Genomic DNA, 22606 nt, shown 5'->3' on the forward strand with positions numbered 1-22606 from the left:
TGGGTGGATGGATGGATGCCTGGGTGGATGGATGGATGCCTGGGTGGATGGGTGGGTGGGTGGGTGGGTGGGTGGATGGGTGGGTGGGTGGATGGATGGGTGGGTGGATGGATGGATGGGTGGGTGGCTCAGTGAAGGGCTTGACTTTCGTTACCTTCTGCGACTCTCCATAAGGTTAATGGCAATAAAACCCGAACAACAAGAGGGCCTGTCCCATTGCATAGCTGCTCCATATGCTGTGTTCCCTGAGCACCAGAATGCCCCAGGTGTGGGGAAATGGGCCCAAAGCCGCAGGCTCTGCCCACGGAGAGGAATCAACAGTCCCCCGCACTCACTCGCTCATTCATTCACTCTGCAGCTGCCGCAAGAGGGAGGCAGGGAGAGGCAGTCCTGGGACCGGGTGCACAGGGCGGGGGCAGCGGCACAGGAGGGCCGAGGTCCAGCTGCTGGCCCCTTGGCCTCCCGACACTTGTGGATGGTCTCCCCACAGCCTGGAATCCCTGACAGCCCAGGCCCCCTTGGGGCACCAGAGATGGAGCGACCTCTGAGGTGTCATGACCCAGAGGGTGGCGCCGAGGTCACCCAGGGCAACGGGACAGGCCTGTGTCCTCCCCTCCCCACCTGGCACCCCTGCCTGGCCTTACCTCCACTTGGGCATCGTCCCAGGTGTCCAGGCGGACGGACTTCACCTTGCTGACCTGAGGGATGTTCCGGTGAATTCCAGAGCAGCTCAGACAGATGAACACCCCTAGGGTGTATGAGGCCCAGTCAGGATCTGGAAGACAAGGCCAGATGTTCAGGGGGCGCTGACCCCGAGGGTCCCCCAGAGGGGACAGAACACTGGACCAGGGCCCACAGGGCTGGAAGGCCCCCTCCCTTTCTGGCCCTGGTCTCGTCTGTGCAATGGGAGGCCGGCCAGGAAACCAGGTTCACAGGCTCTGGGGGCCCAGAGTGGGGGTCCCTGCCCCCCGCACAGAGGAGCAGCCCCACCTCATCATCCTAGCTGCTCCCGGGGACCGAGGGAACCCTGAGTGGACCACAGTAGCGTGGGAGACACTGGGGCGACGTGCTGATGAGAACCCATGATCAGTGCCCGTCCGGCAGGCGTGACCAGGACACGCCAACATGTGTCACGTCCTGCAGTTGAGGCAACGGAAAAAGCAGAATAAGGCTAGGGCGGGGCTGTGGAGGCCCAATTGTGTCCACACTTCGAGAGGTTTGAAATTTTTCAGCTGGACAGCGGCACCGTAGACAGTGAGGGACGTGATGCTTGTTCAGTTGGGCGGAGGGTAAGTGGGTGCTGGCGCCCGAGCCCCCAGTTCCTCCCCATCTGTGCATCCATGTGGTAACCGCGTGGGGGGCTGGGCCGCGGAAAGGAGTCGTACAGAGGAGGCTTTCTCTGGAGAGGACAGGTTGTCCAGTAAAGGCTTCCCGTCTCTCAGGGAAGCTTCTGTATCAGACTGGTCTGAATCAAGATGCCCAGTGGCTCCCAGCCGAGGGCCACCAGCTTGAGCAGGCTTCCCTGGGAGCCCCTGGGGGGCTGGTCTGCACCCAGCCCCTAAACTAGCAAACACCCCCCACGCCCGTGTGAGAGCACAGCACTGAGCCCACCCTGCGGTCACTGCCACCCGAGGGGCCCGGGAGCCCACAGACCCGGGGGTCGCTGGGACCAGCACGTGGATGCCCCAGCCCTAGGTCAGGAGGACACTTTCTTCTGTGATAAGACAAGGCTGGGGGACTTCCCTGGTGGTCCAGTGGTAAAGAATCTGCCTTACAATGCAGGGGGCGTGGGGTCGATCCCTGGTCAGGGAACTAAGATCGCACGTGCCGCAACTACAGAGCCCACGCGCCCTGGAGCCTGTGCGCCACAACTAGAGAAGAGAAAACCCGCATGCCGCACCTAGAGAGCAGCCGGCGCACCACAACGAAGAGCCCGTGCGCCGCAACGAAGGCCGGACTCAGCCAAAAATAAATAAAAGAAAGACAAGGCTGGGAGGTGGCTGTGCCCACGGGGGGCCGGCCCAGGCCCCCACCCTACTGAGGACACAGCCCTGCACCTCCCTTCAGGGACCCCCGAGAACCCACCCTGGCGCCAGAGGGTCAGAGCCCTCCTCAGAGACCAAACAGCAGCCACAGGCCCACACAGCGTGCGTGCGTGTGGGGGGGGGAGGGGATCCGTAGGGGTGGCAGGCACCTCTGGTTCCTGGGTCAAGACCCCTCCAGCCCGGGGCCCTGGGCCCCAGACACACCTCCCTGCCTGTATGGAATGAAGGGTCAGCTCGCAGACACAGGGGCCCAGGCGGCTGGCGGGATGGGCAGGCGAGCTCGGGGGAAGGAAAAGCCCCGTTCTGGCACTCACGGCCCAGCTCACAGCCATCCAGTCCCAAGGCCGCACGGGGTGTGACCGCTCTAGGGTCTCGTGGAAGAAACTGGAAGCCAGGGAGGTAGGTCTCTGGCCCATGACACACAGTCTAGGTGGCACGTGGAGCAGAGGAGCTTCGGGAGTCAAAAGGCCGTGTCATCCCGAGGCCCCTGCCCCAGCCTCTCGGCAGACGCTCCACGGGGCGCTGCGGGCACCGGCGAGCCCGGCCTCCTAATGAGGGATGCTGGCCGCTCTCAGGGTCGGGGGCTGGGCTGCAGCTGGGCGGCGGGGGAGGGGCTGCCCTGCCCAGGGACACAGAGACAGGTGCTCCGAGGCCTCCGGGGGGCCCCTGCCCTGCCTCCCCCCTGCATGGGGCTGGCTGACAGCGGTGGCTCCCAACCGGGGCCAGCACGGGTCGGGGCAGCCCAGAGACCCGGGGGCCTCGGGCCTCACCCCAGCTCAGAAGGGCTGTGAGCGGAGGGGCCCCTCCATCCTCCTGACTCCCAGCCTCGCGCCCTGCTGCCCTGCGTCCCCCCGGCCAAGCCTCTGCCCGCTGGGCACACAGACGCTCATCACGTCAACTCTCTGGGTGGAGCCTTGGGGACCTCTCCTCTGCCCCGGCACCCCCGCCCCAGCTCATACGTCCCCCCCGGGCCTCCCTGACCACGGCCGGGCCCCATGCACCCCTCGCGACACCTCTCTCTCCCCGGCATCGGCCCGTCCTGGCACTTAGGTCCCTGTTCACCACGGGCTGTCTCGGCCCCCGGAACGTACATGGGTGGGGGGCCTGCAAGCTCCCTCCCACTGCCCCAGGGTGACCGCTGGGGGGATGCCAGGGAGAGGCCACCACCCCACTGCCCTGAATGTGACCCGGGGAGGTACTCTGGTGGCAAGGGCTTGGCAGCGGCCACAAGTCGGGCCCCCGATGTACTGGGGTGCACGGGTGTGTGAGGACCCTGGTGGGTGGGCACAGGGGGCTTGGGTAGGGAGGAGGCCGCATGCCCCAGCTCTGAGCCTCTGGGGAGGGGGCGGAAGGAAACACTGGGGGCCAGGGAGCCCCAGAAGACCTCCAGCCCAAGGGCTCCTGGACAGAAGACCCCCACTCGTGACCAGTCTCCACTAGCTCGTGGGGCGGCAGAAAACGTGCGTCTGCAGGAACCGACGTGCCACATCAGCCCTGTATCTTCAGGACGTGCTTCCCCACGGGTGTCACTTTCAAGAAACCACTTGGCTGCTGCAAAGAGGACCCAGGAGAGCACCCACCCGGGGTCCCCCTGCCAGGCCCCAGCCCAGCCACGTTCCCCCACCCCCCGCCGGGTCCAGCAGCGGTGCCCCCTCTGCGGAAGTGAGGAAATCCGGACGGAAAGCTAGCAGGTCCGAGAGCAAGTGAACGGAGAAGACAGGCACCCGGGGCCCGAGCGGGGTGGCCGCTGCATGTCCCGTGGTGCAGGAACCCATTTGCAATGGGGACGGGGACAGGACCGCTAGAAAACTGAACCGGGGCAGGGGGAGGGGCTGTGGCACCCTTGCCCGAGCTCCTGGCACCTGGCCGCTCACCGGGACCCCGGAGGACTCCCGACTGAGCCCCGCGGCCCTGTTATACCCGCCTGCCAAACGCCGGGTGCCCCCCCTCCGCCATTCCGGGCTGTGCGTCCCGAGGCCACTGACAGCACAGTTCTGGGCACAGAGGTTCCCTGCCCGGCGGCCACCACAGCCCGGCTGGGCCAGCCGCACCGCTTGTCCTGGGGGTTCCAGGGGCTGCTCCAGCTCGGCCCACCCTGGCCCGGCCCCCAGCACCTGCCGGCTCGCCAGCGTCTGCCCCTCCGTGGGGTCACGGCGCCGACACTTCCCGGCCTCGCCTGCAGCTCAGCGTGGCCACGGGACCCGAGTCTGGCCAGTGAAGCGTGAGCAGGGGGACCCACGTGCCCCCAGGCCCAGCCAACAGCCACACACCCCGCACGCCGTGCTCCGGGCCCATCCTGGGCTGACGGGGGACTCGGGGGCCGGGGCAGGGGGAAGAGCTGGACCCCTGAGTCACTGCCCGGAGGACAGAGGCCCGGAGAGAGGGGGACGGACACCGCCAAGGGGACTGCTGTGAGGACAAGTCAGGTCCCAGAGACGTGGGGCTATCTGTTTAGCAGGGAGTCTATCTGCCCGTCCTCTATGGCATCCTGAGGCCCTAAGTCCCAGCGCCCGGGATCCGCATCAACAGACGTGTGCCAGCGGGGTGAGGGCGCGCTGGGCAGGCACCACGGCTTCCGGGGAAGAACGCGCTGCAGGGAGCGGCAGTGTCCCAGGGGTTGCGGAGAAAGACTGAAGTGAGGTCCCGGAGGGCGGTCCCACCCTCACCCACCGTGCTCCGTCCTCCCAGGGCCCGGGGCCGGGGGGTGGTCCCACCCTCACCCACCGTGCTCCGTCCTCCCAGGGCCCAGGGCAGGCGGCACCGCTCCGGGCTTCACCCTCCTCCTCTGTGTGCTGGGACGATGGCAGCCACTTGCTAGGGTGATGGGTGAAACGAGCCCCCGGGAGGGCCCTGGTGCAGGGGAGACCCCCTGTGCACAGCTCGGTGATGCTGCTGGGTTCTGCTCTGAGCGTGGACCTTGGCTCCGGGCCCCCTCACAGCCTTTGTCTACTGAAGTGAAAATTCTGAGATTGGCTGAACAAGGGCCACCAGAAGATCCAGCCCTGCCGCGGGGCCAGGACCGGTGCCCACGCGCCCCCATCCTCTCACACAGGCTCCAGCAGGAGACTGTCTGTCCCCTATCCCGGAAGCCCTGTTTACAGGACACTTTAGCAGGGACTGGATTGGCAAACAGCGGCCCTCGGGCCTGGTCTCGTAAAGTTTTACAAACCATGGGCGCTCAGCCATGCCCATCATTTACATTCTGCTCATGGTTGCTTCTGTGGCGCAGGGACAGAGCTGAGTGGTTGTCACAGAGAACGTGTGGTCCACAAAGGCTAAAACAGTCACTATCTGGCCCTTTACATCTGCCAAGCTCTGCTCTAGAGAGAAAAATAGGTGTGACGCAGAGAGCAGCCTAAGGAAGCAGGTGATTAGAACTGATGCCTCGAGGCCACTGCCCACACCGTCCATCTCTGATCACAGATACCGAAGTTCAAGGAGAAGCGACACACTTGCCCAGTGTCATGCGACCGGCACCGGGACCCACTGATCCCCGCCCGCCCGCCCGCCCGCCCACTGTGTGTGTGAGGGTGTGCACAGGTGTGTGCCCACAGATACAACCTGGGCGGCCTCCTTCCAAAGAGGGCTCACAGAAGTTTAAAATTAAGGAACGGAGACCCTAAGCCTTTCATATAACAGTAAGAAGACAAGACACGGCGAAATCAAGTGTTGGGGGCAGGGGCAACAGAAAGTCGTCACTTAAAGAGCAGGAAGTTGGTGCCTTTTTAAAAAGCTATGGTGGGGGGCTTCCCTGGTGGCGCAGTGGTTGAGAGTCCGCCTGCCGATGCAGGGGACGCGGGTTCGTGCCCCGGTCCGGGAAGATCCCACATGCCGCGGAGCGGCTGGGCCCGTGAGCCATGGCCGCTGAGCCTGCGCGTCCGGAGCCTGTGCTCCGCAACGGGAGAGGCCACAACAGTAAGAGGCCCGCGTACCGCAAAAAAAAAAAAAAAAGAATAAAAAGCTATGGTGATAAGACACTGTCACACATTCACTAGAAAGGGTAAAATTTACGAGACTGGTACCACCCGGCATGGATGAGAGCGCAGAGCACGGGTTCTCAGACACTGCCGGCAGGAGCATAAATTGGTTCAACCCACCTTGGAAAACGGTTTGCAGCTGCTTACATAATTAAACATGTATCTCTCCTATCACCCCGCAATTCTACTCCTCAGTATTTACCCAAGAGAAATGAAAATATGTCCATAAAAATTCGCACATCCGACAATATGTAAAAAGTACAAAGACTGCAACCGACAGGGGTTCATACCAAGAATGCAAGGCTGGCATAAAATCTGAAAATCAGTCGGTGTGATTCACCGTATTTGCAGATTAAGAAAGAAAAGCCATACGATCGTCTCCACAGATGCAGAAAAAGCACTTGACGAAATGTAACACCCTGATAAAACTCCTCAGAAAACTAGGAATAGAGGGGAACTTCCCTAACTAGATAAAGGGCATCTGTGAAATACCTACAGCTGACATCATACTCGATGGAGAAAGGCTGAGTGCTTCCCCGCTAAGACGGGGAACTAGACAGGAATATCTGCTCTATTCACTTCTATCCAACATTACCCCGGAGGGAACAGTGGATGTCTAGGGTTGGGGGGATGTGAAGAATGGGGAGAGATAGCATTTCTTTTTGGAATAATGAAAATGTTCTTAAATCGACTGTGGTGACAGTAGCCCAACCCTGTGAGTACACTAAAAACCACTGAATTGTTCACTTCAAATGGGTGAATTGTATGGTATATAAATTACATCTCAATAAAGCTATTAAAAAATTTAAAACAACATAAACACTACACTCACTACACTAGAGGTTCTCGTCAGTGCAGTGAGGCACTAAAAATAAATAAAAAGCATCCAGGTTGGAAAGGAAGAAGTAAAATGGGTCTATGCAGAGACAACATGTTTATCCATATAGAAGATCTGCTGGAGTCTACACAAACACTACCAGAACTAACCCACGGGGTTGCGGGATACAAAATAAATACACAAAAGTCAGTCGTATTTCTATAAACCAGCAACAAGCAGTCAGAAACTGGACATTTAAAAATACAATTACATTCTGGAGACGGTTGCACAGCAATGTGAATGTTCTTAACACCACTGAACTATACCCTTAAAAGAGTAAAATGGCAAATTTTATGTTACATGCATTTTACCACAATTTAAAAATTTTGAATACCATTTATAATAGCATAAAAAATATTAAATACTTAGGAGTAAATATGACCAGATATGCAAAACAGTACGCTGAAAACTACAAAATATTGCTGAAAAAATTAAAGACCCAAATATGTGGTGAGAGATGCTATTTTCATGGGTTGGAACACTATATTGTTACAATGTAAACTCTCTCAAATTAATCCATAGATTCAATGCAATCCCAATCAGAATTCCAGCAGGATTTTTAGAGCAGAAATTAACAAGCTGATTCTAAAATCCGTAGGTAAATGCAGCGGACCTAGAAGAGCCAAAACAACTTTGAAAAAGAACAAAGATGAAGGTTTTAGAATTTATTTTAGAATTTATTGCAAAGCCACAGTTATCAAGATGGTGTTGGTATCAGCAAAAAAAACAAACAGATCAACGGAACAGAATAGAGGGTCCAGAAATAGGCCACACATGTGTGGACAACCAATTACTGACAAAGGTGTACGGGCAGTTCAGTGGAGAAAGAATAATCTTTCAACAAACGGAGCTGAAACAGGTATCATCTGCAAATATTAGACTTCAATCCAAACCTCCCGCCATATACAAAAAGTAATTCAAAATGCATCAGAGCACCAAATGTAAAACCTGAAACCATAAAGCTTCCAAAGGAAAATAGGAGAAAAATATTTGTGACCTTGGGTTAGGCAAAGACTTTTTAGCTATAACACTAAAAGCAGAACCCATTTTTTAAAGAAAGAGACATTGCTTTATCAGAATTTTTTAAAAATCTGCTCTTTGAAAGGCACTAGTCGAGGGAATGAAAAGGCAAGTCACACTGGGAGAAATTTTGCAAATCATATATCTGATAAAAGGTTTGTGTCCAAAGCACATAAAGAACTATTCAGGGCTTCCCTGGTGGCGCAGTGGTTGAGAGTCCGCCCGCCGATGCAGGGGACACGGGTTCGTGCCCCGGTCCAGGAAGATCCCACACGTCGCGGAGCGGCTGGGCCCGTGAGCCGTGGCCGCTGAGCCTGCGCGTCCGGAGCCCGTGCTCTGCAACGGGAGAGGCCACAACAGTGAGAGGCCCGCGAACCGCAAAAAAAAAAAAAAAAAAAAAAAAAAGAACTATTCAAACTCAGTAATAAAACAACCCAATTACAAAAATAGGCAAAAGATTTTAACAAACACGTGATGGAAGACGGCAAATAAGCACAAGGAGGATGCTCCCCATCTTACGTCATCAGGGAAGCAGGGCTGACTGCGCAGGACCCGCGGGGGCTTGTGGGGTGATGGCGGATACTTCTCCCATATTCCAAAGGGGTGCGTTTTATCCTCGGTAAGTCACACCTCAATAAAAGTGAATTTAAGAAAGATGTGTCTACAACTCCGGACCTGTCCCAACAGACAGGAGAAGCAGCATAAGTCAGGGCTTCCGCCCCCTGCGTCCTGCCCTGAAGGGGGCAGGCACCTGCTTCCTCTCGAGGGGTGCGTCCCCCAGAGTGACGTCCAGCTGGCACCCGGGGGCCACATGGGCCGATTCAGAGGCCTGGTCTGTCCTGGGCGTCCTGCAGATCCTCACACCTGCAACGGTGTCCTCGGGACTCAGCGCCTGCCGCCCGGCCTCCTGCTGGTCCCTTCAGCCGCTGTAACAGCTCTACGGCCTCATCACACTCACGGCGCGATGACCGACCATGTTACCTTGCCGCTCCTCTCCACTCCCTCTGAGGCTGCGTCCTGCTGTTACTCCAGTTCTACACAATAAGGCAAAAAAAGCCCAGAGAGGGTCGGATGGTGTCTGAGGTCACACAGCGGCAAAGCTGGGATCAGAGGGCAGGCACATGTCTCCCACCCCCCACCCCAGAACCACCTTCCTGGTTCAAAGAAGGTGGGCGCGAGGATGTGTATGGGTGGCCGGTGCCCATGGGAGCCCCAGCCCAGCATCCAGGCTGGTGAGGAAGCCTGTCCATCATCTCGGGAGGTGACTACCCCGCTGCCCCCTCCTGGGGCTCCCTCAGGGGCTGGCGGGGAAAGGCGAGAAGATGGTTTGAAACAGGTTTGAAGCAGGAGGCGTCCTGACCCCAAGCCCAGCCTGCGCACCGCAGTTCGGGAAGCCCAGAGTCCGGGCCTGGGGGAGTCCCCCCAAACCCTGCCGTCACGCGCGGCTCCATGGCAAGGCCAGCGGGAGAGGAGAGGCCTGCCTCTGCTCGGGGGAGGCACCGGCTGCTCCCCGCCTGCCCAGCGCACAGTGGGCCTGCAGTGCCCCCGACGCACGGGTCACCCTTGTCTGTCCTCTGCCCCTGCAAATTGCTGCAAAACTCCTAAAGGCAGTGAGAAGGGCACCAGTCCAGGGCCTGCCGGCCCAGCCCACAGACCGCCTGCTGCTCTCAGGACTCACCGTCCCGGAGGGCCGGTCAAGCAGCACATGCCAGGAACGGCACCCCTGGGCGCCAGGCCTTTGGGCCCCGGGAGGGCTTTCCAATCAAGAGCCCCTACTTTAAGGAAGTATTCAGACCCTGGGAGGCGAGTTCTGGGGGTAACTCTGAGAAACAGTTTAAGGTCCCTGGGGTCAGGCAGAGTGACCGCCCCCCAAAGCCCCCAAAGCAGTACATGGAGACCCGTGGGGTGTGCGGGCCCCTCGCCGTGGCCCTGCAGGCAGCTCCAGGACAGTCTCCTGTGTGTCCATCTGGTCGATTAATGGATTAACTCTCCCTGCGCTGTGCCCGCACTTCAGCTGATCAGTAATTCACTTGACGCCAGCCCCTCCCTCCTTTCCACAAAAGGCTCTCAGCACAATCTCGGGCAGGAGGGCCGCCCCGGCCTGTCCACTGGGGATGCCGACCCTGAGGCCAAGGACCTCCGGGGTGGGCGCATGTGCACGCGTGCAGCGGGGGCAATGAGGGGCTGGATCATGGTTGGCAGGAGGTCCCCAAGGGAGGGGCTGGGTGACCTTCAGCTTTCCTAGTGGACAGGCTGTTCCCGCAGGCTTCCCTCCCAAGCCGCTGGGGCACAGCCAGGTCCACCCCATCTGCACAAGCCCCCCTTCCCCAACAGGGCCAGGAGACAGGCACAGGGCTGGGGTGTCCGTGTACATGCGAAAGCCCCACATTCCTGAGCTCAGAGCCCCGGGGGTGGAAGGGGGCCCATGGCGGGAGGAGAGCTGGTAGGGGTACCCCAGCACCAGGACCCCCTTAGTCCCGGGCAGGAGGGCCCCACTCCTGGTCCGGGCTCCACTCTGGCTGCACCCCGTCCCTGCAGGGCAAGGGGCCGCCGAGCCGTCCAGAGCCTGCCCTGCCCCTCTGTCTACTTCTGAGCACCCAGGACTCAGGGATTCCTTGCCCAATGGCCCGGGCCACGGGGTGGCCAAGGGCATGGGCTGGTGTGGGTGGAGCGCACAGGGCCCTGCAATAAGAGGGGGCGGGAGAGGGGCCAGGCCTGAGTCTCCACGTGCACTCCTGCCCCGGCCCCTCAAGTGCCGGGGCTGCTCTGTGCTTCTCCAGGCTCCTGCCGCACCCTCTCTGAATCAGGGTGACGGGACCTGCCGCCCAGCAGGCTGCTCCAGGCCGCCAGCTTCCGCCCGGCTCCTCTCCCGTCTTCTGCCCTCCCTCTGCCCCGGCTCTGCCCGGCTTTCTCCTAGGGCACTCTCAGTGACTCAGCCCCCTGACTACTTCCGTCTCCAGGAGCCCGACCGAGGCCAGGTGAGACACGTCCTGGGGCTGAGCCAGCAAGAGCAGGTGTGTCCCTCGGCCAAGGCCCAGCAGGGGGAGGAGGGTGTGCAGCGGGACCTGTCAGTGGCACGGTGGGTCTGGCCGAACCCTGTGGCCCGGCTCCAGGGACCTCGGCCCCCGCAAGGCAGAGGAGGGCCGAGTCCTGGTGGGCACAGCCAGGCAACTGGCTCTGGGCAGAAGGCCCAGTGGCCGCCTAGGGGCCCACAGCCTGTGCCCACCGCCCATCACTGTTACTCATCTGCTGGGGCCGGGCCCTCCCCACACGTACAGCGCACGCCCTTCGCCTCAATCCGGGTCCCACGCCCCGTTTCCACTGTTGGCGCTTCCCAACACACAGTGCAGCCTGGGCTGTGTTTATCCTGTCTCCCGCTGGAATCGAAGCTCCGGGAGGGCAGGCAATTGGCTTCTGTGCCTGGTGGTTCCCATCACCAAAGCCGGCACCCTGTATACAGCAGGCGCTCAGTGAATACCTGTGGTTCACACCTCCTCTCTCCCGGCCCCAGTGCCCAGTCCACTGAGAGGCAAGCACGGGACCCAGCCTCGCTCAGCCTCCCCTCCTGAGCCCTCCCCACCTGCCTGGCCTAGTTCCCTCTTCTCTCCCGCACCGTCCTTCCCCAGCTCTTCCATCACTCCGGCCAGCACCACGCACACTGCCAAAGTCCCTCTCTTGGCCCCGAGGAACCTTCCAGACGCCCCCCATCCCTCTCAACCCCACCGCTCCACCACCCCCATCGCAGACCCCTCTGGCCTCCGTGGCACTGACCCCATCCTTCCTGGACCAGGCAGCCTCTGGCCAGGCCGCCTGCCTCCCAGGGGTCCTCCTGCCTTCCAGGCCGCGTGCGTACCCCTCCCCGCCAGGCACCCTCCCGGCATCTCATCTGGTCTCTTGGCTGTGAAAACTGTACTTTGAGCTAGACGGAGGCGGTGGTCACACAACCTGGGGATGTTCTAAATGCCACTGAATTGTTCACTTTTAATGGCCAATTTTATGCTATGTGAATTTCACCTCAATCAAGAAAAAGAGAAAAGGAAACAGTTACGCCCAAACAGTGACACCCCTCCGGCTATTTTCTGCCTGGTCTCTACCTCTGCCCTCCTTCCCCCAGGGCCGTCCGGGCGCCGGGCTCGAGCCTCCACTCCAGGCCTGTCGCGGCCTCTAAACCAGCCCCTGATTCCCAGCCCACCTCCCCAGGCCGGCCCCAGCCGGCGACGGCGCCTCACCCTTCAGTCTCGGCCCAAAGCCGGGGCGCCCTTGCCCCCCCGCCCCGTCTGCCAGCAAGCCCTGCTCCCCAGACTCCACGATGCATCCGGGACTCGATCATTTCCCACCACACCACCGTCACCTCCAGTCTGGAGGATTCGTGAGCATCCTAACAGCCTACCTGCTTGCATCTCGCTTCCGCGCCTCGGGCCCTCCGTCCCGCTCTGAGGCCCCGCCTGCGCCCCCGGTCAGGGCCCCTCTGAGCTCGTGCCTCCTGCTCTGGACACACCGGCCTCTCGGCTTCTGGCCGGCCCGGGGCCACAGCAGCTGGCGGGCCCACCCGCTTCCAGAGGAGCCATGACCCCTGGGGGACCCCAGATGACCCTGGTGCCCGTGCTTACCCACCTGTCCCCTCGTCACATCCCAGTAACACCCTCCTCCCAGTGACCCCCACCCAGACCCCAGCCGCACCCAGGGCCACACCCTCACCCTGTCACCACAGAGGCCGCCGCTCCCACTCAGGGGCCCTGTTCCGACCTGCCTGCCCTGCACCTCAAGAGCACAGACCCCGAGTCTCCACCGCCCTCCCTCTGCTGCACAACGCGGGCCGCCTCTCACCCACCAAGGTCTCGCCCGGGGGCGCCCCACGCACAGGGAAGGGCCCAGCCACGTACAGGTGCGCAGGTTGACCCAGGACCATGCATCACGGGGACATCCAAGGGCATGTGGCCAGGGCCCCCCTTCCCGGGGCTTCCCGCATCAGAGCCGCTGCTTCACGCTCTCCTCCCCGCCCACCCCTCCACCTCACGCCGGGGACAGAGGCGCCCCCGCCGCCTCCTGTGCTCCCGGTCCCACCTGTGTCCACGGAGGTCTTGGCTCCTTTCACAGGGTGACTCCAGGCACTGCCGCCGGCTCCCACCATCCCGCCCCGTCAGCCAGCAACCCCTGAGCTGCCCCGCCAGGGCTCAGTCCAGTTTGCTCTCTTCTCTGACCCCTTCGCACGCAGGCGTCCCCTCCCATTGTTAACAGCTGTCTTCACGGGGGTCTCCACCCTCCCCGGGGGTCCCTCACCATCTCCTCTGCTGGTGCGGCTCCAGCAGGGAGGGCCCAGTGCCCACACCTGTCCTCCACCTGTCCTCCCCGGGACCCCAAAATGTGGATCAGGCTGCTCCCCACCAAACCCACCCCAAACCCGTCATTAGATGAGGTGACCCTTGCACAAGGTGACCCCACGCTTCCCCTGTTGTCCCAGAGCCTCCCTGCAGTCAACCCCCCGCCTCCAGCTCCCTAGAGAGGCCAGGCCTGGACCCAGGCATCTGGGCAGCTGCTCCGAGAGTCCAGAATGCTCCTCCTCCAGATTCCTGCAGGCCCAGCTCCTTTTCACAATGCAGGCCCCAGGCAGCCCATCATCCTCCCTGCCCGCTCTTGATGGGCAGCCAGCAGTGCTCACCACTGCACTAGCCACCCTCTGCCCGTCCCGTCTCTGCATGGGACCGCTTGCTCACCATCCGTCCTCCCCACAGAATGCAGACACATGAGCAAACAGCCCGGGCGACGGCACAGGACAAGGTGCTCCTGCACACGCATGGGATGGGGTAAGGGGGCACCCGCACTGGAGTCCGGGGTGGTCGGCCAACTGAAGGCTTGGCCCTCACAGGCCTCTGGGTCCGTGGGCAGAGCCGCGCAGCCACGAGCCACCTCTGCAAAGTGGCAGGATGCCGCGGACCAGGGTCGGGGGCCAGGTGAGACTGGCTCACGGCTGTCCACCTCTGGGCCTGGATGGAGTGCCCATCCCAGAGAAGATTCTGGAAAGATGGCTGGGCAGGAAGCACCAGAAACCTCTCCCCCCACCTGGAAAACGACGGTACTGGCAGAATCTGACTGACGTAACAACTGTTGAACTCCAGAGCCTGTTGAAGTCTTACAACTTCCAGGGGAGAACGTGGACATAAATTGCAGTTAATTCCGCTCAGTCTCAGCTCTGAGCACAGCAGGCCGCTGGGCATGTGTCCTAGGTGCAGCTGGCACTCAGTTCGCAGGAGCCAGGGTGAAGAAGGACCCTGTCCCTCAAATGTCCGGGATCTGTGCTCTGATTGCTGCTTCTGACCACAGACGCGCAGAAAAAGGGGGAGGCAGCCTTCGCTGCAGCCCCTCCCCCTGCATCTCAAGACCTCCCAAAGACTTAAAGGGCCAGCACCAGCTTTCCCCCTTCATTTGTGCTTTCCCCCTTTTGGGAGCCACTCATTAAAGACTAGGACATTCAGAAACAACTGCATATATGAGGAAATCTAGAAAGTGACCACGCATGACCAGAGGAAGGCTTAGAAAAGACCTGAGAAGACATTAAATTCACTCCTCAGGCTGATCCACAGCACAGACACAGCCTATAACAGCCAGGGGAAAAAAACAATCACAAAATAATAGCAAACCCTGCGGAAGGGGCAGAATCTGATTTCCAGAGGCACCATATTATTAGATTCAAATGCCCAGTGTTCAACAAAAAACACAAGGCACACAAAGAAACAGGAGCATATGGCCTATCCAAAGGGAAAAATAATTAAACAGAATGTGTCCCTGAAAAAGACTTAATGGCAAATATACTAGACAAAGATTTTATAGCACAGCCTTAACTATGCTCAAAGAACAACAGGAATATGCAGAGAAAGTCAAGAAAACGGTGCATTAATATAAACAAAGTAGAAATATCGACGAAGAGATAGTAAGCTAAAAAGAAATAAACAGACAAAAAACCTGGAGCTAAAAGTACAGCTGAAATGAAAAATTCACTAGAGAGATTCAAAGGCAGATACGAGCAGGCAGAAGAAAGAATCAGTAAACGTAAAGATATGAGAATAGAAATTATTGAGGCTGGGGAGGAGAAAGAAAAAAGATTGAATAAAAGTGAGCAGTGCCTGAAGAACCTGTGGGACATGACGCAACAGAGCAACATATGCATTATGGGAGTCCCAGAGGGAGAAAAGGCAGAGAAAGAAACATGCAGAGAAAATATGTGAAGGAATACTCACTGAAAACTTCACAAATTTGATGAAAGACATGAATATAAACATCCAAGAAGCTCAACAAACTACAAGGAAGATGAACTCAAAGCAGCCCAAACTGAGAAATATTATAACCAGACTTTCAAAACACAAAGAATCTTGAAAGCATCAAAAGAAAAGCAACCTGTCACATACAAGGGATCCTTGAATAGATAACGAGCAGACTTCTCATCAGAAATGTTGGAGGCAAAAGACAGCCAATATATTCAAAGTGCTCAAGGCAGGGGGGGGACCTCTTAACAAAGACTCCTCTATCCAAGCAAAACTGTCCTTCAAAAGTAACGGGGAGAGAATTCCCTGGTAGTTCGGAGGTTAGGACTCCGCGCTCTCACTGCCAAGGGCCTAGGTTCAATCCCTGGTTGGGGAACTAAGATCCCACAAGTCATGCAGTGCGGGCAAAAAAAAAAAAAAAGTAAGGGGGAAATGAGGACATTCCCAGATAAACAAGAGCTGAGGGAGTTCGTGACCACTAGGACTACCTGCAAGAAATGCTCAGGGAGTCCTGTAGGTGAAATGAAGGAACACTAGATGGTACCTCAAAGCCATGTGGAGAAACAAAGATCTCAATAAAGGTAAATACGTGGGCTATTATACAAGCCAGTATTGCTGTAACGATGGTTCGTAACTTTTTGTTATCTACATGATTTAAGAGACTAATACTTTTAAAGGAAAAAACATTAATGTTAAAGCTGGCATTACTGTAACTCCGGGTTGTGACTCCAAACCTTGTTTTTTACATACTTCAGGAGATAGTGCATTTAAAATAATTAGTAGTTTATGTTTTAGGGCACACAATGTATAAAGATATCATTCTGCAACATCAACAACTGAAAGAGGTGGAGACGGAGCTATAAAAAAGCAGAGGTTTTGTAGGTTATTAAAGTTAAGCTGCTATAAATTCAAATTAGAATGCTATAACTTTAGAATGTTAAATGTAATTCCCATGGTAACCACAAAGAAAATAGTTATAGAATATACACAAAAAGAAATTAAGAAAAAATTAAATATTTCACTAAAAAAATAAACATAAAATATGACAGGAATGCAGGAAATAAGGGACAAAAAAATCTACAGGCCGTAGAAAACAAATAGCACAATGACAGAAGTGAGTCCTTCCTTATCAGTAACTACTGTAAATGTAAATGTATTAAACTCCCAATCAAAAGACAGAGATTGCCAGAATGGCGAAAAACACATCATCCAACTGTATCCTTTCTCCAGGAGACTCACTTGAGATCCAAAGTCACAAACAGGTTGAAACTAAAAGGATAGAAAAAGATATTCCATGCAAACAGTAAACAAGTTAGAGGAAGAGTGGCTACACAAAACAGACTTTAAATCAAAAAAGGCTACAAGAAACAAAGAAAGACATTATATATTCATAAAGGTTCAATACAGCCAGAAGATATAACAATTATGAATATTTACATAGCTAATGACACACCATCAAGATACATGAAGCAAAAACTGACAACTTGAAGGGGAAAATAGGCAATTCTACAGTAACAGTTGAAGATTTCAATATTCTACTCTCAATAATGGACAGAAGAACCAGACAGAAGTAAGGAAACAGAGGACTTAACACAATAAGCCAACTAGACCTAACAGACACACAGAGAACTCTCCACCTGACAGCAGCACACGCGTTCTCACAAGTGCACATGGGACATTTGGCAGGAGAGACCATACCTTAGGGCACACATTAAGTCTCAATAGATTTTAAAGATAGACATCATACAAAGTATCTTTTCTAACCACCACGGGATGAAGTTAGAAATCGATAACAAAGAAAACTGTAAAATTCACGATTTTGTGGAAATTTAACAACACTCTTTAAACAACCAATGGATCTAAGAAGAAATCATGATGGAAATTAGAAAATACTTAGAGATGAATGAAAACAAAAACACAACATACTAAAACTTATGAGATGCAGCAGAAGCGGTGCTAAGGGGGAAATTTAGGGCTATAAATGCAGACATTAAAAAAAAAAAGATCTCAAATCAGTAACCTAACTTTACAATGTAAAGAACTAGAAAAAGAAGAACTAAATCCAAAGCCAGAGGAAAGAAGAAAGAAAGAAAGATTAGAGCAGAGATAAGTGAAATAGAGAACAGAAAAACAATAGAGAAAGTAAACGAAGCCAAATGTTGGTTGTCCAAAAAGATCAACAAAATTGACAAAAATTCAACTAGATGGACTAAGAAAAAAGATTCAAAATACTAAAATCAGAAATGAAAGTGGGATGGACCTAGAGATGATCATACTAAGTAAGTCAGAAAGAGAAAGACAAATACCATATGACATCACTGACATGTGGAATCTAAAATATGACACAAAAGAATATATCTACAAAAGAGAAACAGACTCACAGACGTAGAGAACAGACTTGTGGTTGCCAAGGGGGAGGAGGGTGGGGGAGGGATGGCATGGGAGTTTGGGATTGGCAGATGCAAACTATTACATATAGGATGGATAAACAACAAGGTCCTGCTGTAGAGCACAGGGAACTATATTCAATATCCTGTGATAAACCGTAATGGAAAAGAATATGAAAAAGAATACATACACACACACATAAAACTGAATCACTCTGATGTACATCAGAAACAAATAAAACACTGTAAATCGACTATACTTCATATAAAAAAATAAACTTAAAAAAAGAAAGAAATGAAAGTGGGGATATTATTACCAATTCTACAGACATAAAAAAGATTATAAGAAAGTACTGTGAACAACTGTACACCAACAAAGTGGATAACTTGGATGAAACAGACAAATTCCTAGAAACACAAAACCTACCAAGACTAAATCAGGAAGAAATACATGATCTGAATAGACCTATAACTAGGAAGGAGATTGAATCCACAATCAACTTCTCCATACAAAGAAAAGAACTGGACCTCACGGCTTCAATAGCAAATTCTGCCTAACATTTAAAGAAGAACTGACACTGGGGACTTCCCTGGTGGCACAGTGGTTAAGAATCCGCCTGCCAATGAAGGGGACACAGGTTCGAGCCCTGGTCCAGGAAGATCCCACATGCCGCGGAGCAACTAAGCCCATGCACCACAACTACTGAGCCTGCGCTCTAGAGCCCGCGAGCCACAACTGCTGAAGCCCACGTGCTTAGAGCCCGTGCTGCGCAACAAGAGAAGCCACTGTAATGGGCAGCCCGGGCAGCACAACGAAGAGTAGCTCCCGCTCTCCACAATTAGAGAAAGCCCGCGTGCAGCAACAAAGACCCAACGCAGCCAAAAATAAATAAATTTATTTAAAAAAAAGAAGAAGAAGAACTGACACCAATTCCTCTCAAACTTTTTTTTAAAAAATTGAAAAACTGAAGATGAGGGAACACTTCCTAACTCATTCTATAAGACCAGCATAAACCTGATACCAAAGACACTATAAGAAAACCACAGACCAATATACCTTATGAACATTGGTGCAAAAATCCTCAACAATGGGCTTCCCTGGTGGTGCAGTGGTTGGGGGTCCACCTGCCAATGCAGGGGACACGGGTTCGAGCCCTGGTCCGGGAGGATCCCACACGCCACGGAGCAGCTGAGCCCGTGTGCCACAGCTGCTGAAGCCCGCAGGCCACAACTACTGAGCCCGCACACCTGGAGCCCAAGCTCTGCAACGGGAGAGGCCACCACAGTGAGAGGCCCGTGCACTGCAGTGAGGAGTGGCCTCCGCTTGCTGCAACTAGAGGGGGCCCGTGTGCAGCAACGAAGACCCAACACAGCCAAAATAAATAAATAAATAATTTAGGGAAAAAAGTCCTTAACAAAATACTATCAAACTAAATAGAGACAGACTCAGAGATATACAGAACAGACTTGTGGGTGCCAAGGGGAGGGGGCTGGGGAGGGTTGGATTGGGAGTTTGGGACTAGCAGATGCAAACTATTATATACAGGATGGATAAACAACAGGTCCTACTTTAAAGCACAGGGAACTATATTCAATATCCTGTAATAAACCATAATGGAAAAGAATATGGAAAAAAAGAGTGAATGGTTAAACCTGGGTAATGGGTATATTTGTATATGTTTGAAATATCCATAATAAAAGGCTTTAAAAAGTTTAAAAAAACACTATCAACCCGAATTTAGTACCATATTAAAAGGATTATATACCATGACCAAGTAGGAGTTATTCCTGGAATGAAAGAACAGTTCAATACATGAAAATCAATCAATGTAACACATCACTTAAATAGAATAAAGAGGGGAAAACACACATGATCATCTCAACTGGTGCAGGAAAAGCATTTGAAAAAAGTCAACACTCTATAAAAACAATCAACAAGAAAGAAATAGAAGTAAACTAACTCCACATAATAAAAGCCATATATGAAAAACCCACAGCAAACATAACAGTCAATGGTGAAAGACTGAAGGCTCTTCCTCTAAGATCAGGAACAAGACAAAGTTGCCCTCTGCACCACTTGTGTTGAACACAGTACTGGAACTTCTAGCCAGAGGAATCAGGCAAGAAAAAGAAATTAAAGGGCTTCCCTGGTGGCGCAGTGGTTGAGAGTCCGCCTGCCGATGCAGGGGACACGGGTTCATGCCCCAGTCCGGGAGGATCCCACATGCCGCAGAGCAGCTGGGCCCGTGCGCCATGGCCGCTGAGCCTGCGCGTCAGGAGCCTGTGCTCTGCAACAGGAGAGGCCACAGCAGTGAGAGGCCCACGTACCGCAAAAAAAAAAAAAAAAAAGAAAGAAAGAAAAAGAAATGAAAGACATCCAAATTGGAAAGGAAGAAGCAAAATTATCTCATTTGCCAATGATATGATCTTACATGTAGAAATTCATAATGACTCCACAAAAAAGCTGTTAGAACTAATAGACAAACTAAGCAAAGCAGCAGGATTCAAAGTTAACACACAAAAATCAGTTGCATTTCTATATACACAGAACAATTTGAAAAGGAAATTACAAAAACAATGCCATTTACATTAGCATCAAAAAGAATAAAATATTTAGAAATTATCTTAACCAAGGAGGTGAAAGACTTGTACAACGAAAACTACAAACATTCCTGAAAGAAATTAAAGAGGACATAAATAAATGGAAACACATCCCATGTTCATGGACTAGAAGACTTAATATTGTTAAAATGTCAACATTACCCAAAGTGATCTAAAAAGTCAGTGCGAACCCTACCAAAATCCCAAAGACTTTTTTGGCTGAAATAGAAAAACCCATCCTAAAATTCATAGGTAATCACAAGGGACCTCCAAAGCTATAGTAATCAAAGCAGTGTGGTATTGGCATAAAAACAGACAAATAGACCAATGGAATAGAATACAGAGCCCAGAAATAAACCCTCACATATATGGTCAAATGATTTTTGACAAGGGTGTAAAGATCAATCAATGGGGAAAAACAGTCTGTGCAAGAAATGGTGCTGGAACACTGGATAGCCACATGCAAAAAAGAATAAAGGTGGACCCTTACCTAACACCATGTACAAAAATTAACTCAAAATAGATCAAGAACCTAAATGTGAGACCTAAAACCATAAACTCTGAGAAGAAAACATGGGACAAAAGCTTCATAACACTGGATTTGAAAATGCTTTCTTGGCTATGACACCAAAGGGCACAGGCAAGAAAAGAAAAAAATAAGCAAATTGGATTTCACGAAAATGAAAAAAAATTTTTTCTTTTTGGTTGCGCTGCACGGCTTTGTGGGATCTTAGTTCCCTGACTAGGGATTGAAACCAGGCCCTCAGCAGTGAGAGCACTGAGTCCTAACCACTGGACCGCTAGGGAATTCCCTCATGAAAATATTTTATATTTTGTGCATCAAAATATACTATCCATCGAGTAAAAAGGCGACCCACAGAATGAGAGAAAATATTTGCAAATCATATATCTGATAAGGGATTAATGTCCAGAATATACAGAGAACTCCCCAAACTCAACAACAACAACAAACAACCCAATTTCTAATGGGCAAAGAATTTAAAAAGACATTTCTCCAAAGAAGATGTACAAATGGTCAATCAGCACACAAAAAGATGCTAGCATGACTGATCACTAAGGAAATGCAAATCAAGACCACAGTGAGACACCACCGCACACCCACTAGGATGACTACTAACCAAGAAACAGAAAACAAGTGTTGGTGAGGATGTGGAGAAATTCGAACCCATGTGAACCGTTGGTGGGAATATAAAATGGTACCGCCACTTCAGAAAACAGTACAAGATTACTCAAAAAAATAAAAACAGAATTACCAAGTGACCCAGTAATTCCACTTCTGGGTATATACCCAAAAGAACTGAAAGCAGAGTCTTGAGATGTCTGTACACCCATGTTCATAGCAGCATTATCCACAATAGCTAAAACGTGGAAGCAACCCAAGTGTCCATCTGTGGAAGAATGGATAAGTAAAATGTAGTCCATTCATACAACGGAATACTATTTGACCTTAAAAAGGAAGGAAATGGAAATCAAAAGAGAGTTAGGATAGCTATACTTAGAAAAAATACTCAGAAAAAATAGGCTTTAAAACAAGTACTGTAATAAGACACAAAGAAGGTCATTACGTAATGATAAAGAGGCAATCCAACAAGACGGTATAACATTTGTAAATATTTAGGTACCCAACATAAGTGACACCTAAAACTGTAAAGCAAATATTAACAGACCTAAAGGGAGAGCTAGACGGAAATACAGTAATAGCAGGGGACTTTAACACCCACTTTCACCAATGGTTAGATCATCCAGACAGAAAATCAACGAGGAAACACTGGATTTAAACAACACGTTAGACCATGGACTTAACAGACATACATGGGAAATTCCATCCAGAAGCAACACAGAATACACATTCTTAAGTGCACGTGGAACATTCTCCAAGACAAATCACTTGTTAGGCCACAAAACAAGTCTAATTTCAGAGGACTGAAATCACATCAAGCATCTTTTCTACCCACAAGGGTATTAACCTAGAAGTAAAAAAACTGGACGACTTGGAAGAAATGGATAATTTCCTAGAAACATGAAACCTACCAAGACTGAATCATGAAGAAACAGAAAATCTGAACAGACCAATCACTAATAAGGAGATTGAATCGGTAATCAAAACCTCCCAGCAACCTAAAGTCCAGGACCAGAAGGCTTTGCTGGTGAATTCTACCAAACATTTAAAGAAGAACTAATACCAGTCCCTCTCAAACTCTCCCAAGAAACAGAAGGGAACACCTTGAAACTCATTTTACAAGGCCAGCATCACCCTGATACCAAAACCAGACAAAGACACCACAAAAAAAGGAAGTTATAGGCCAATATCCCTGATGAACAGAGATGCAAAATCCATAACAAACTATTAGCAAACTAAATTTAATGATGCATTGAAAGGATCATATACCATGATCAACTGAGATTTATTCCAGGGATG

At 52.7% G+C, this 22606-nt stretch overlaps 1 protein-coding gene across 3 annotated transcripts in view; it reads right to left on the minus strand.

The window, feature by feature from the left end:
* The window catches only part of ADAP1 (ArfGAP with dual PH domains 1), a 63045-nt gene that overhangs the window by 34457 nt on the left and 5982 nt on the right, over window positions 1-22606 (minus strand). For 2 of the 3 annotated variants that reach the window (XM_027125543.1, XM_027125541.1), the window contains exon 2: window positions 645-775. In XM_027125543.1, the coding sequence (XP_026981344.1) occupies window positions 645-775 (131 nt within the window). Of the gene's footprint in view, window positions 1-644; window positions 776-22606 lie in introns of those variants that run through there. The other variant, XM_027125544.1, reaches the window with a different exon arrangement.

The sequence above is a fragment of the Aethalodelphis obliquidens genome, unplaced genomic scaffold (assembly GCF_003676395.1).
Source record: "Aethalodelphis obliquidens isolate GAN/ISIS:26980383/991018 unplaced genomic scaffold, ASM367639v1 scaffold30, whole genome shotgun sequence".
Taxonomy (NCBI): Eukaryota; Metazoa; Chordata; class Mammalia; order Artiodactyla; family Delphinidae; genus Aethalodelphis; species Aethalodelphis obliquidens.